The sequence below is a fragment of the Gracilinanus agilis genome, chromosome 3 (genome assembly GCF_016433145.1).
Source record: "Gracilinanus agilis isolate LMUSP501 chromosome 3, AgileGrace, whole genome shotgun sequence".
Classification (NCBI taxonomy): Eukaryota; Metazoa; Chordata; class Mammalia; order Didelphimorphia; family Didelphidae; genus Gracilinanus; species Gracilinanus agilis.
The window spans coordinates 16498415-16512086 of NC_058132.1; the positions used below are offsets into that span (position 1 = coordinate 16498415).

At 44.4% G+C, this 13672-nt stretch overlaps 1 protein-coding gene across 1 annotated transcript; it reads right to left on the reverse strand.

Annotated features, from left to right (window-relative positions):
• Positions 1-1713: 1713 nt before the first annotated feature.
• On the reverse strand, positions 1714-13236 carry LOC123242919 (sialic acid-binding Ig-like lectin 10). Its single transcript, XM_044671038.1, has 11 exons — positions 13200-13236; positions 12469-12849; positions 11089-11373; positions 9780-9827; positions 9378-9641; positions 8865-8912; positions 7164-7424; positions 6789-7073; positions 6166-6259; positions 5952-6048; positions 1714-1903 (listed from the first exon to the last, which is right to left on the reverse strand). Exons 1-11 carry the CDS (start codon positions 13234-13236, stop codon positions 1763-1765), a joined length of 1941 nt encoding a protein of 646 aa, XP_044526973.1. The 3' UTR covers positions 1714-1762.
• Between the last annotated feature and the right edge of the window lie 436 nt (positions 13237-13672).

Genomic DNA, 13672 nt, shown 5'->3' on the forward strand with positions numbered 1-13672 from the left:
CCATCTCCCCAGAATCCAGACAACGAACTTGTTTTGGTGAAGACACCATGAAGATGTCTGAAAAGCCTTCACTGTACCATGAAGACCAAAAATTGAACTTTGGGGTGCAGTTGATTGAACTATGGGGAGTTGAAATTGAGTTGTATGTATTGTTTTAATTGTACACTGTTATGCCAGTGGGGGACAGCCCCAAATTGTTTTTTTGTCAATGCGTCTAATTTAACCATTTGTTCATCTATTTCTTTTATCCCCAAAATTCCTGAAAAATTTAGAAGTTGTTTATTTTTACAGGTCCAGCGAAGAAAAAAGGACTAACCTTTTTTTTTTGCAGGACCTCACGGGGAATTGTAAAAGTGAAATTTGGGGAAATGTATCAAACTACATTTCCCGTGATCCAACATGGTCCAACTGGTTTCCGTTTCCGACGTCTTGACGCAGGGAAGGGTTTAAATCTCCTGGGTTAGGAGGAAGTGGCCTCTTTTGCCAGTAGGGGCTTGGCTAGGTGGTGGAGAGAGTAATGGAGGTGGCGGCAGTTTTGAATGCTTACAAGCGCGTGGTCTAATGATTTTATCTATCAGCATGGCTTTAATTAAAATACTAATTTATATATTTATACAAGCCTTTATCATTTTTCATATTTATCAAATCCACTGAGATACCCACCTGCCCCCAATCTTTCATTTTTTTAAGAGGACCAATGGCATCACAAGGTGATATTTTGACTTGCTCATGAGTCAGATTTTAGTGAGGCAGAGTTGCACAAAGTTGTCAAACTCATTCTCTCTTCCAGAGTCAAAGAAGTCCAGGGAATAAGACAATAGTCAAGATATCTAGCAATAACCCAGGATGCAATGGATGACTTTGGTGTCTTCTATATCTGACCAAGCTCTAACCTCTCCACAACATCTACTTCAGCTGCCTTCATGGCTATTGTAATGAATTGCTCTCGTCCCCCTATTCCAACAGGAGAAGTCTTCATATGTTTGGGATAGATATCCCCCTAAATCACTTACAAGGTTGAAGGTGACTGAAGATCCCTCAGTTACCTTCAACCTGGCTTATTTCATCTGCCAAGATGATCTTACTGGGCTGTGACACCCAGCTCTTTTATTCAATGTCCAAAGTCCTTCTGAGCTCTGACATCCTATATTTGGCTCTCTTTCAACTTCACACATATTATATGTTCTAAGGGCCCTCTTAACTCTCATATTCTTTATTTTTATAGCCCTCTCAATTCTGATATACTCTGTTCTAGGAGTTCTCTCTGCTCTTACATTCTAGGTTTTAAGGTTTCTCTGAGTTCTGCAGTTTTGTCTTCTTAGGTTTCTCTCAACTCCATTAGTATGTATTTTAACATCTATTTGAGCTCTGATATTCTTTATTCTAAACTTCCTTCCAGGTTTCACATTCTGTGTTCTAAGGGTTCTCCCAATTCTGATATTCTGTGCTCTATGATCTCCCAGCTCAGCCAAAGCTTTGTACCTTGACAAGTTTCCTATAGATAATAAAATGTTACTGCCTGGAAATCACCCTCTCTTCTCCCCTGGTTCTCTGGGGCTCTCTCCCTCTCCTCCTTTAGTGTTCAGAGGAAAAATACCTCTGATGTCAGAGCATCTCAGAACAAACAGATTCCAGGAAAGAATAACCTAAAGCCTTAGTGTCCAGACAGAATGACTACCTTTCAGACAAAGAGTTCATTCTCTTTATTTCTCCTCCCACCTCATTTGCCCCAGATGGCCCCTGATTAGAACTCGATCTCTGACTATTTAATGTTTTCCTCTTGATTCTCCTGGTTGTCTTGGGGCTTCAATCTTTTGAAGTTAAGTGATGCATAGTGCAACTCCTCTGGAGGGGCTTGGGTGACTGGGTCAGGTGAAGGTAGTCTAGTGCCTCTACTCCAATTCTGCAGGAATAAGGAACAAAGGGTCCATCATAAGTCCAGGATGCTGGGCATCTTACCCTGACCATGGGAAGTCATCATACTTTGGGAAAGAGATTGTCATGGCTAAGGAGTAAAGAGTCTCTCTCTTTGGGCAGGTAGGTGCTATTTGCAGATACTTGGCTTCTGATTACTAACCCTTTTCAAGATGGGCTTGGCAGAATCCTGGACTTCAAGTCAGGAGAACTGAGTTTGAATCTAGCCTTTGCCTCTAATTCTCTGAATAAAATCCCTCCCCCTCCTCAGACCTCAGTTTCCTAGACCTAAAATGAGAATACGTAGAAATTGATGGTCTCTAAACCTGTATTTTGAACTGTCTGTGACTTTTCCCATCCTAGAGCCTCAATTTCCCTTTCTGTAGTAATAGCCAATGTTTAAATCATGCTTAAAGGCTGATGGATGATTTATATGTGCTGCCTCATGAGAGTCTCATAATAACCCTGCTATTAAGCATTATAGGCATTTCATATCTCCATTTCATAGATGATATTGAGGCTCTGCCAGAATAACATCGGGAGTGGGAGGAGACTAAGTGTTTCAGCCATCATCACATTGTGGCAAATATCAGAAGTTCTCTGTGTACCAAGGGATTTGTGACTCCAAATTAAGTTCATTCTGCTAAGTTGCAGCTATCCCTGATAAGACTGTATGACCTTGAATAAAATGACCCTTTCCCTTCTCTAAGCCTCAGTTTCCCTTGATGTAAGTGAAAAGGGTTGGATTATGTAATCCATAAGATCTTTGAGTAAGTTCTTTACCTCCTCTTGAGTTTAATTCAGACCTATGAAAAATGAGTGGGGTTATACTCTAACACCAGAAATTTGTCCAATCCACAATAAAACAACTGAGGCAGAGCTCTGAACCAATAACTATTTATTAGAGGGTCTCATGCCCCTCCAACAAATTGAATCCCAGACCTTGCTCACAGTCCGAGACCCCTACCTTCTCCAAAGCACAGCTTTTATTTCCTTCCGTGCCAAACCAGTCCTTTGGTCAGTGAATGATCTCATTGATTGGGTTCCAAACTCTTGGTACAGCCCCTGGTCATGCTGCTACCAAACAGTAGGTGGACATACAGCAGTTAGCTGATCCAGCCCATCTTTGTGCCAGCCACTTTGTCAACTGACCCACTGTGGATTCTTAAGCAACTTAATAAGGGTCACAAGGGAAGCAAAACTGGGTGGAAGGATATTTAGTCATGAGGCTTTCCACTGAAACTTGTGGCATCTGGGTAGAAGCCCCACTTGAAGTCATATTGACTAAATTAAAATCTGATCTAGAACAGGGAAAAGAGACTCTTGTTTCTATAATCCTCAGACTATGAACTCTAACTGGAACTCTGACTAGTGACTTCTGATTACCATTTGTTAAGAAGTAGCTGATCACTAGCCCTATGGGATCACATTAAACTAGATCAGTGATTCCCCTGGTGGGTGCCACCACCCCCTGGTGGGTGCTACAGTGATCCAGGAGGGTGGTGATGACCACAGGTGCATTTATCTTTCCTATTAATTATTATTAAATTTTTAAAAAATTAATTGCCAGGGGGCTAAGTAATATTTTTTTCTGGAAAGGGGACCCCGACAGTAGGCCATAAAAGTTTGGGAACCACTGAACTAGATCATTCTGACTAGAAAGACTCCTAGGAATAAAATTATTGATTTAAGATGGCCTGGGGCTACTAAAATAGGGTAGGGTCAAATCACAGGACTAGGTGTTCTCTAAGGCTCTGTCAGTAACTGTGACCTTAGATCAATCACTTTCTCTTGGCCTTCTCTAAGATAAGAGTTACATGATTTATTCCCCAAGGCTCCTCCCAAGTCTACTATTTAAGAAAACCAAGTTGGACGAGGCCTCTCTGGACCTTAGTTTTACCCTCCATAAAACTGAGGAAAGATTAATAATATGATCTCTAAATTTCTTCCTTGCTCTGAAAGGGAGACACTGTAAGTATCTTGAAATGAATTCTGGGTTTAGAATTTTAAAACCTTGGATTTGATAACTCAAGCAGAAAGTAACCTTGATTAATTCACTTTTTCTCTTGCAAACTCAGTTTATTGTCTGTCAAATGAGAAGTATGGACTCAGGGACTCCTTCTATTCCTAAATGCATGATCCTATTGTAGGAAGGATACCCTGGGGAGAGGTGGAGGTGTATTGATTCAGAGCCTTACAAATGGGTAGAATTATGGCAGGAGTGTGATGACAGGGATCAAACAAGTTACAACTTTAGAAAGGAAGGAGTGGGGGCAGCCAAATGGCTCAGTGGATTGAGAGGCAGCCCTAGAGAGGGGAGGTCCTGGGTTCAAGTTTGCCATCAGACAGCTTCTAGCAGTATGACCCTTGACAAATCACTTAACCTCCATTGCCTACCCCTTACCACTGTTCTACCTTGGAACCAATGCTTAGTATTGGTTTTAAGGTGGAAGGTAAGGATTTTTTAAAAAAAAAAAGAAAGAAAAAGAGGAGAAAAATTTGTCAGGGAACTAATTCCAACTGGCCCATTTTTCAGATAAGAAAATTGAGGGCCTTAAAAGGGAAGGAACTTGCCCCCACATCCTCTCCCTTGATTAGTCTTCTTATCAAATACCAAATCAGCTTTCAACTAGATCACCTAGTTAACCTTTCCTCTCCAAAAACAACAATCTTTCAGCTGCCCAGTTTAATGGCCTCTTCTCTATTTTCATTTTCCTTGACTTTTCTGCAGCTTTAGACAGTTGACCAACCCCTCTTACTAGACACTCATCGCTGCTTTCTATCAGTTCTTCACAGTCCCCTTAGCTAGTTTATCATCTATTACACATCCTATAACTATGGGTGTCCTCCAAGCTTTTGACATGAGCCCTTTTTTCTCTTCTTTCTACCATCTGTCACTTGGGGACCTAATCAGCTCCCCTACTACTTAGGGAGACTTACCTATTTTGCTTCGATCCCTTCCCTTGCATCCATACCCTCCACTCCACTCAGATGGCCATACTCTGAGTTCAGATCCTCATCCTTTCCCTTGAATTGTGGAAATAATCTTCTAATTTGACTCCCTGCCTCCTGTGTCTCCACACTTGCTAAACCCTCTACATGTCATTCCATCTCCTGCAGCTTTGCCCTTATCTGAAAAGCAGTCACTCTGGTTACTCATCCCTGCCTATTAGAAGCCTTATCTTCCCTTTTAGGCTCAGTACAGGAGTCACGTCTTCCAAGAGGCTTTCCTGGATTCCTCCCTGTCATTGATGTCTTCACCTTTCCAAATCACTTTGTAGACATTTTGTATATATGTGAAATGTCTTTCAAAGTTATCTGTGTTCATATTGATTCTTCCTCCTCTGATCTCTAAAAGAAGTTCTTTTAGGGCAAGAACTATTTCATCTTTATTTCACTACAAAGCCAAACACAGCACTTGGCATATTTTTCATCTTTTTGACTAGCCCTGTTATTTTATCTGCATAACTAACTAGCTTCCAGTAAGATTATTCCCTTATCCTGATAGCATAGCCCAAACAAATCTAAAGAGTTTCCTTGGTAAATGAGAAGTGGAATAACCTGTGGGACTTGAACTCAGATCCTCTCCATTCTGAGGCAAAGACCCTATTCATTCCCCTATACTGCCTCTTCTGCCTACACAGCAGCATTTAATAAAATATTTGTTGAGGGGCAACTAGGTGGCTCAGGGGATAGAGCACTAAGTCTGAAGTTGGGAGAACCTGGGTTCAAATCTGACCTCAGACACTTCCTAACCATGTAACCCTGGGCAAGTCACTTAGCAACATTTGCCTAGGCCTTACCTTTCTGTCTTAGAATTGGGTTTTTAAAGAAATACTTGTTGAATTGAATTGAAGCCCATCCATACCTAGCATTGTACAGATGTTAAATCTGAGGCTCAGAGAGCAGGGAAGAACTTATCTAACTTTACTTAGCTAATAAGTGTCAGAGGGCAGTCATGAATGCCTTCAGATGCCAATTAACATGAAGTTTGGTGGGTGCCATTGGGACTTCAGTACCAAGGCCAGCTCACTCACCATATCCAGATTCTCATAATCCACTTCCCCGTTGCTCTGGGAGTCAGTAGTCCCTAGATCCCTCATGTCTTCCTGCTTCTTCCTCTGCAGCTTCTTCCTGAAGAAATAAGTACAGCATCATGTCAAATTCTCTGAGCCATTCACTCCCCTGACCCTTCCAGAAGCCTCCTTTCCCATTCCCTTTCCCAGCTCCTCTGCCCTACTCTGAACTCACAAGGCATACTTGAGGCAGACAAAGAGAAGGGCCATGATACCAGCTCCCAGAAATGCCCCTTTGGAGAATGTGAGGGCAGCTGCTCCTGATCCATCTACAAAACAACAGGATTGGATTGAATGGCTCTCCTAAGTCAGCAGTCTCCTCCCTTAGCTCCCTTTCTGTTAAGACTTTAAGATTTTTCTGTAAATGCTCCTTACAAATCCCTCATGAGTTTGGTAATGCAATTATTAACATCTCCATTTTACAGATGAGGAAGTTGTAACTCAGAAAGGGGAAGGAACAAGTCAGAGATCAGGCAGCTGGACAGGCTTTGAGCTTAGAGGTTCAGAGTCACAAAAGGGTCTTTCTGACAGTCCAAATAGCCTCTGTCTACTTTCTAAATGCCCCAGCTTCCAGAGCCTTCAGCCATTCCTGGCCACTGAATCTGCCTTGCTAGTTGCATGTAGAGAGCCACTCCCTTCCTATAGCTAATTACTCCTCTCTCCTCCCACCCCTTCTCCTGCCTGTGCTATCATACCTGGATTTCCTTTGCCCTCTCTGCTTCCCCAGGAACCCAGACAAGTAGCCCTAGATCCCATTCCTCTGAGGGACCCAGGCTTCCTGCCACTTCAGCACCCCACCTGACACCAGCAGGATCATGAGACTGTGAGCCCCATGTTGGTTCCTTCCCTCACAGTGGAGGTTGAGGTCAAAGCCCACTTTCTCCTTCAGGATCAGGCTGCTGTTGGTCCAGGCTCCAGAGGTGATGGTCATCACCTGGAGGGTGTCGTTGTTGCTATCCCCTTCTACTATACTCTCCCCCACCCGCCAGTTCAAAGAGGAGGTGGGCTTTGCCTGAATACAACAGGTACAGAATAAGCCCTCATCAGTCCGAGAGCAAAAGGGGTTGTACAACTTCGGAGGGTCTGTAGGGAAGGATAGCAGAAGGATTAGTAGGGTTCACTCTCTGACCTTCTAGGACCCAGGCATCCTATACCCAGTGGCCTCAAACTTACACTGCACAGAGAGGTTCAGGGAGGTTTGCTGGGTCCCCCATGGGTTCTGAGCTTGGCAAGTGTACTTCCCTCCATCCTCTGGCTTGACATGGGACAATTTCAAGCCCACAACCCCAGGACTAGAGAGAAGGGAGGAGCTCAGGGGTTGACTTCCCTTGGCCCAGGTCATGTTGGCAGGGGGCCTGCTATCAGCAGCACACTCCAGATGCAAGGACTCTCCCACCAGGATCACCAGAGATGAGGCATTTCCCAGGATAGTAACTGATAAAGATCATAGATTAAAAGGCTTTAGAGGCAGAAGAAACCTTAGGACACAGTCAGTCCAAGTCTCTCCCTTTACAGATGAGAAAACTGAGGTCCAGGGAGGGAAAGTGAAATTCCCAAGGTCATACAATTTCAAAATTATAGAACATTCAGTGTCAGAAAGGACCTCAGGCCCTAGACTAAGAATTCTCCCTATGACACATTCCATAAGAAGTCATCTAACTTCTGCTTAAAGACCCCAGAGGAGGGGAGGTGGAACCTAATGCCACTCTAGGCAAAAACATTCCAACTTTGGATAGCGCTAAGTGCTTCTCTCCCTGTTCCCCCCCTAAAACCTTAACTGGCTTCTGGACTCCTGCTCACATGGGATAGCTCCATTTCCCTCTTCTACTTGAGAGCTTGTCAACAGCAGCTATCCCCTTCTACCAGAGTATTCTCCTTTCTAGGATAAAGGGCTCCAATTCTTTCATTCCTTCAAGCATCCTTCCTATGAGGTGACATTTTGCCTGCCCTTCTCTGCATACTCCCCAGATTCTCCATGTGCTTTTCTAAACTGTGGCACCCAGGAATGATCACAATACATCAGACAAGGTCTAACCAAGACCAAGAATTCTTCTTTCCAGACTTCTCAATGCAGACCAAGATTGCATTAGCCTTGGGGGCTGCCACATCAAATTACTGACTCATATTGAGACTATGAGAGGGAAGGAAAGGGAATCAGCATTTGCCAGGAACTCTACTAAGCACTTTTTACAAATAGCATCTCCTTTGCTTACAGCAACCCTAGAAGGCAAGCCCACATGTTATTTTACAGTTAAGGAAACTGTTGCAAGAAGGATCAGTGACTTGCCCAGAGTCACACAGCTACTAAGTGTCTGGGACCGTATTTGAACTCACTTGCTCACTCCAGTTCCAATTCTTTTTCAATTACCTTATCTAGCTGACTCTAAGTGTCCTAAGAGCCTTAAGTCATTTTTAGAAAAATTGCTGTCCTGCTATGGCTCTCTATTTTTTTTCTGGGAAAGTCAGTTTCTTGAATCGGAATATAAGATTTTGCCTTTCATCTCTTATATTTGATTTTATTACATCTATTAAAGCCCAGTTCTTAAGCCTTTGGGGATAATCGTACACCTATCTAGCACTCAGTGGATTAACTTTTCCTCCCTGTTTTTTGTCATCTGAAAATTCAGTGGTCTTTGAAACCTTTGCCCAATTCATGGACCAAAATGTTATATAGCATAAGGTCAAGGACAGAGCTCTAGGGCACTCTAGGTAACACAAAGGAAGCAGCATAGCCAGGTTAGGAACCCAGGGTTCAAAGAATGAGATATTTTGTTTCTCCCTCCATTCAAATTCCCCAAACCTGAATACACACACACACACACACACACACACACACACACACACACACACACACACACACACCCCTCCCTGTACCTGTTCCATTTGGTCCCAAAACGCTGACCTTCAGGTCCTCCGGGGCATCTGTAAGAGACACAGAGTTCACTTTTGGGAATGGTACAATCTCTCCGGGGCACAGAAAAAGTAGTACAGACACAGAGGCCAACACAATCTAGAGAGCCCAGCATTCAGGAGCCAGTAGTAATGACAATTTTTATAGTGTAAATCTCATTTTTATAGTGTAAATCCCTGCCCTGCCCCCATCTAACTTTTGGAGGATAGAGTGCATATACTCTCCATCTCCTTCCCCCTCTCTGGTTTAAACATGAGGATGCTAAGGCATAGAAAAGGGAAATGACTTGTTCAAGGACTTAGAGTCAGTAATAATAGAGTGACACTCTAAAAGGCCTCCTGATTCCAAGTCTGTTTACCCCCTTTGACCAAACACTGCCCCCCCACTATCTCTCCAGCCCTGCACTCCCTGATGATGCTGATCACCTACTGATTCCTAGCTCTAAATATCTCACTCTCTGAAATGGGGTGACTCACATAGGACAGAAAGGTTCAAGGAGGCATGCTGGGTCTCCATCCGGTGCTGAGCTTGGCAGCTGTATTCCCCTCCATCCTCTACCCCCAGCCGGGGCAACTCCAGGGCCAGGACCCCGGCACCTGAAGGCCAGGAGGAAAGCACCACCTGACCCCCATGGACCCAGCTCAGCAGAGCAGGAGGATTGCTATCTGCTTGGCAGAACAATCGCAGGGACTTGTTCTTCGGGATAGAAAGGGATGAGATGTCTGATAAGGACTCCAAGCCTAAAGAGAGACAGAGACAGAGACAGACACAAAGAGCATAAAAAGGGTGAAGGGCATTGCCTCCTTCGGGCACCTTTCTGGTCTTTGCCATCAGAGCTGAGAAACCTAGTGTCCCCATCATCCCTCCCTCCTCCATACCTGTTCTTTTTTCCCAGGCAGCACTGATTCCAAAATTCTTTAGGGAATCTACAACAAAGAGACAGCAAGGTTTGGGCTGGAGCAATCTGTCCATCCCTTCAACTATTCAGAGAGAGAGAGAGAGAGAGAGAGAGAGAGAGAGAGAGAGAGAGAGAGAGAGAGAGAGAGAGAGAGAAGAGAGAGAGAGAGAGCAAACACTGTAGACTATGGTATGGGTAATAACTATCAATAATTTACATCTACAAACACTTTCCTTGAAGCAGCCCCAGGAAGTGATGAAAGAATTGTTATCTCTATCATGTAGAGGAAGAATCTGAGGCTCTAAGAGACTGTTACTTGCCTCTGGTTGCCAGACTATTAAACCAGAGACTCCTGGCTGCAGAAGCTTGGCAGGTATTGTCACCCCCTTTTTGTAGAGGAATAAACTGGGGCTAAGGAAAATAAAATGACAGAAGCACTGGGATAAAATGTTGGTGCCCACATGTGTCCTCTGTGACTTTGGGACAAAAACTCTGCCTCATTTTGAGTCATGGCTCCTCTCTCTGTAAAANAGAGAGAGAGAGAGAGAAAGAGAGAGAGAGAGAGAGAGAGAGAGAGAGAGAGAGAGAGAGAGAGAAGAGAGAGAGAGAGAGCAAACACTGTAGACTATGGTATGGGTAATAACTATCAATAATTTACATCTACAAACACTTTCCTTGAAGCAGCCCCAGGAAGTGATGAAAGAATTGTTATCTCTATCATGTAGAGGAAGAATCTGAGGCTCTAAGAGACTGTTACTTGCCTCTGGTTGCCAGACTATTAAACCAGAGACTCCTGGCTGCAGAAGCTTGGCAGGTATTGTCACCCCCTTTTTGTAGAGGAATAAACTGGGGCTAAGGAAAATAAAATGACAGAAGCACTGGGATAAAATGTTGGTGCCCACATGTGTCCTCTGTGACTTTGGGACAAAAACTCTGCCTCATTTTGAGTCATGGCTCCTCTCTCTGTAAAATTTGGGGAAGAGGGTGGACATGGAAGTATCCAAACCCCCTTATATCTTGGAATGAGAAGCCTCTGACAAAGTGATAAGCTGAGAAAGAGTCAGAGAGAGAATTCAAACTCAGGGTTTCTGACTCCAAGTCCTGCATAAATTCTTCCCTTCTCCCACCATGCCTATGGTTCTTTATGCTCTCCAGTGATTTGATGCTCCCATAGGATCCTGGGATTCTGCTTCTCAGTCATCAATTTCTCTTGACTCCTTACCTGGCATGACTTTCTCACTCTCTCAGACCCAGGTATCCTGCCCCCCCACCCCGCCCCCAATACTCACAGGCCACATTGAGTGGGATGGTTGTCTCTGTCTTTACTCCAGCCCCAGGGAAGATCACTTGACAGGTAAGGTTGGTGCCATGGTCCTGGGATCTTGGAGTGAAGGTCAGCTCAGAGAAATAAGGGTTCCCTTGGCTTGGTCTCAGATTGGAGAGAGCAGCCCCTGCCCAGGAAAAGATGGGGAGTGTTGCCTTTCCACAAACCCAGGGGGCTGCACAAATCAGTGTCACAGAGCGCTCCGGTTCCAGGATCTCTGGGATATAGATGTCTGGCTTCTCTGTCAAAACTGGAGAAGGAAAAGAATGAGCCAAACCCTAGAACATGGACTCCTAGGGCATCTCCTCCCTTACTAGTATAAGGATCAGGGGCGTGCCAAATCAAATGAGCTCACTAGTGCCAATTGCTAAATTTTTGTTGTAAGCATTTGCACCTCAGAAATTGGAAAGCACTATAAATTAAGGCTTGACTTGTTTTGATGATGTCTAGACCTAAGAAATCAGTGGGAATGGGGCAGCTAGGTGACTCAGTGAATAGAAATCCAGACCCGGATCCAAATCTGGCCTTAGACACTTCCTAGCTGTGTGACTCTGGACAAGTCACTTAACCCCAACTGCCTAGTCCTTACTGCTTTTCTGCCTTGTTATCAATACTTAGTATAAATTCTATGACAGGTGATAATGGTTTTAAAGAAAGAAAGAAAGAAATGATGGGGAAACAGTTAATAATACAAATTAAATTTAAAGATGTATCATACTTTTTTCTTTTCTTTTTTTTTAAACCCTTGTACTTTGGTGTATTGTCTCATAGGTGGAAGATTGGTAAGGGTGGGCAATGGAGGTCAAGTGACTTGTCCAGGGTCACATACTTTTTTAAAAAAGAAAATTCTCTCAGGTTGTCAGCATCCTCATGCTCAAGACCCTGCCACTGGAATGTCCTCTCCTAGGTCCCACCACTGTTTCCTTCCCCAAGGATCTTCTACCACCCTGGGTCCTGAACCACTCACCCCTGCCTGTGGTCCTGTTTCTGCAGAGAAGAACTCACATTGTGGATCTCGTTTAGTGATGGCCTCAAACCTGACCCTCAAATGTCATCAAACTTCTTACCCTAAGGTCCTTTGACATACCTAGCTCGGGAGGTTCAGGTCCATTGCCAACCCCTGATGGATCAGGATCGTGTTTCTCCACAGAGAATCTCAGAGTTGATCCCCTCCTTCACCTCCTATACTATATCCTCCATACTCTTCCCTGCCTTTGTTTGCTTGATTTAACTCCCACTTGTCCCTGTGATCTATCTCTCCCTTGGGTCATGGAGCAAAAAGAGCTCCCCATCTGAGTCCTCCCCCAAGAGCTCAGGGTCCCTTCCCTGACCCAGAGGTCCCTACCTTCCACATTCAGACGGACTTTATAACTTAGGTAACTGAATTTCTCCGTTGGTCCTCTCTTCATACGGAAGAAGTATTGCCCACTGTCCCTCCTCTGGACATCCACAATGCTGAGGGAGCAGTTGTCCTTCCCAGGGTCCCCAACAAGGTGGAATCTTCCCTTAGCCTCCTCATTCACATTTCTTGTTTGATCATTTGTAGCCATAGGATCATCTTCAGAAAGTTTGGGGCCAAACTTGAACCAGTAGCCATGAATGGGAGGAGGAACCAACTGATGAAGAGGGTAGAAAAAGGTGCAGGGGATATAGACACACAGTCCTTCCTGAACTGCAACTGCTTGTGACACCTGCAATTTGTACCCTTCTTTTTGGGACTGGGACCCTGTGGGCAGAGAGAGATTCCAGCAACAACAATAAACAGATAATAATGATAATTATGATGATAATTATTATTAATATTAGTACTAAATGTCAAGGGATTTAGATGGAATAGAACCCAGAACAGAAAATGTAGGGCCTGGGAAGGATCTTAGAGATACTACAGTCCAGCCCCCTTTTAAGATCAATGAGGAAACTGAAGCCCAGAGAGAGTTCTTTGACTTGACCAAAGGTCTCACAGTCAGCGTTAGGGGAAGGATTCAGACCAGGGTCTCCTGGTTCCTATGTTAGTGATTTTCCCCAGCCCTTAGGGATATCCTTGCCCATCCCTATCGTTGCCTTGTTCTCACTCACCCCTCAAGGATGACAGTAACAGCAGCAGCAGCAACATTTCTGAAGCAGGAGAGTTACAGGCTCTTTCTAGGTCCTATTGCTCCCTTAGCCCCATGGCTCCTTCTCTCCAGCCAGCCCCAGAGGTTATGAATAAAGCAGAAGGTATGAGGAGGAAATGCAGGCAGACCCACAACCCTGGGAAATGATGCATCAAATGAGCAGGGGTTGGGCCCAGTACAGGAACTTTCAACCCCTTCTAGCCTGGCTGCTCAGCCTCCACTCCAACCTGCATAGATCTTGGCTCCTCTGGCTGGGAGAGGCAGGGCTGACACTGCTCAGTATAAGGGGAGGGAAGAGGCAAGGCGGAATATCAGGCTTTCGTTCTGTATGGAGGTCAGAGGAGGATGGAGTGAGAAACAAAGGGGAGAGCAATCAGACTTCTCCACTACCCCCACCCTAAGAAAAAGAGGAAGAAAAAGGAGAAGTGAAAGTCT

Coding starts and splice junctions, on each gene's coding strand:
- LOC123242919 (XM_044671038.1), bottom strand. CDS start 13,236: ATGTTGCTGCTGCTGCTGTTACTGTCATCCTTGAGGG. Junction 6,260..6,788: donor CATGATCCTGCTGGTGTCAG/GTGGGGTGCTGA, acceptor GTTGTTTTGTAG/ATGGATCAGGAGCAGCTGCC. Junction 6,049..6,165: donor GTCTGCCTCAAGTATGCCTT/GTGAGTTCAGAG, acceptor TTATTTCTTCAG/GAAGAAGCTGCAGAGGAAGA.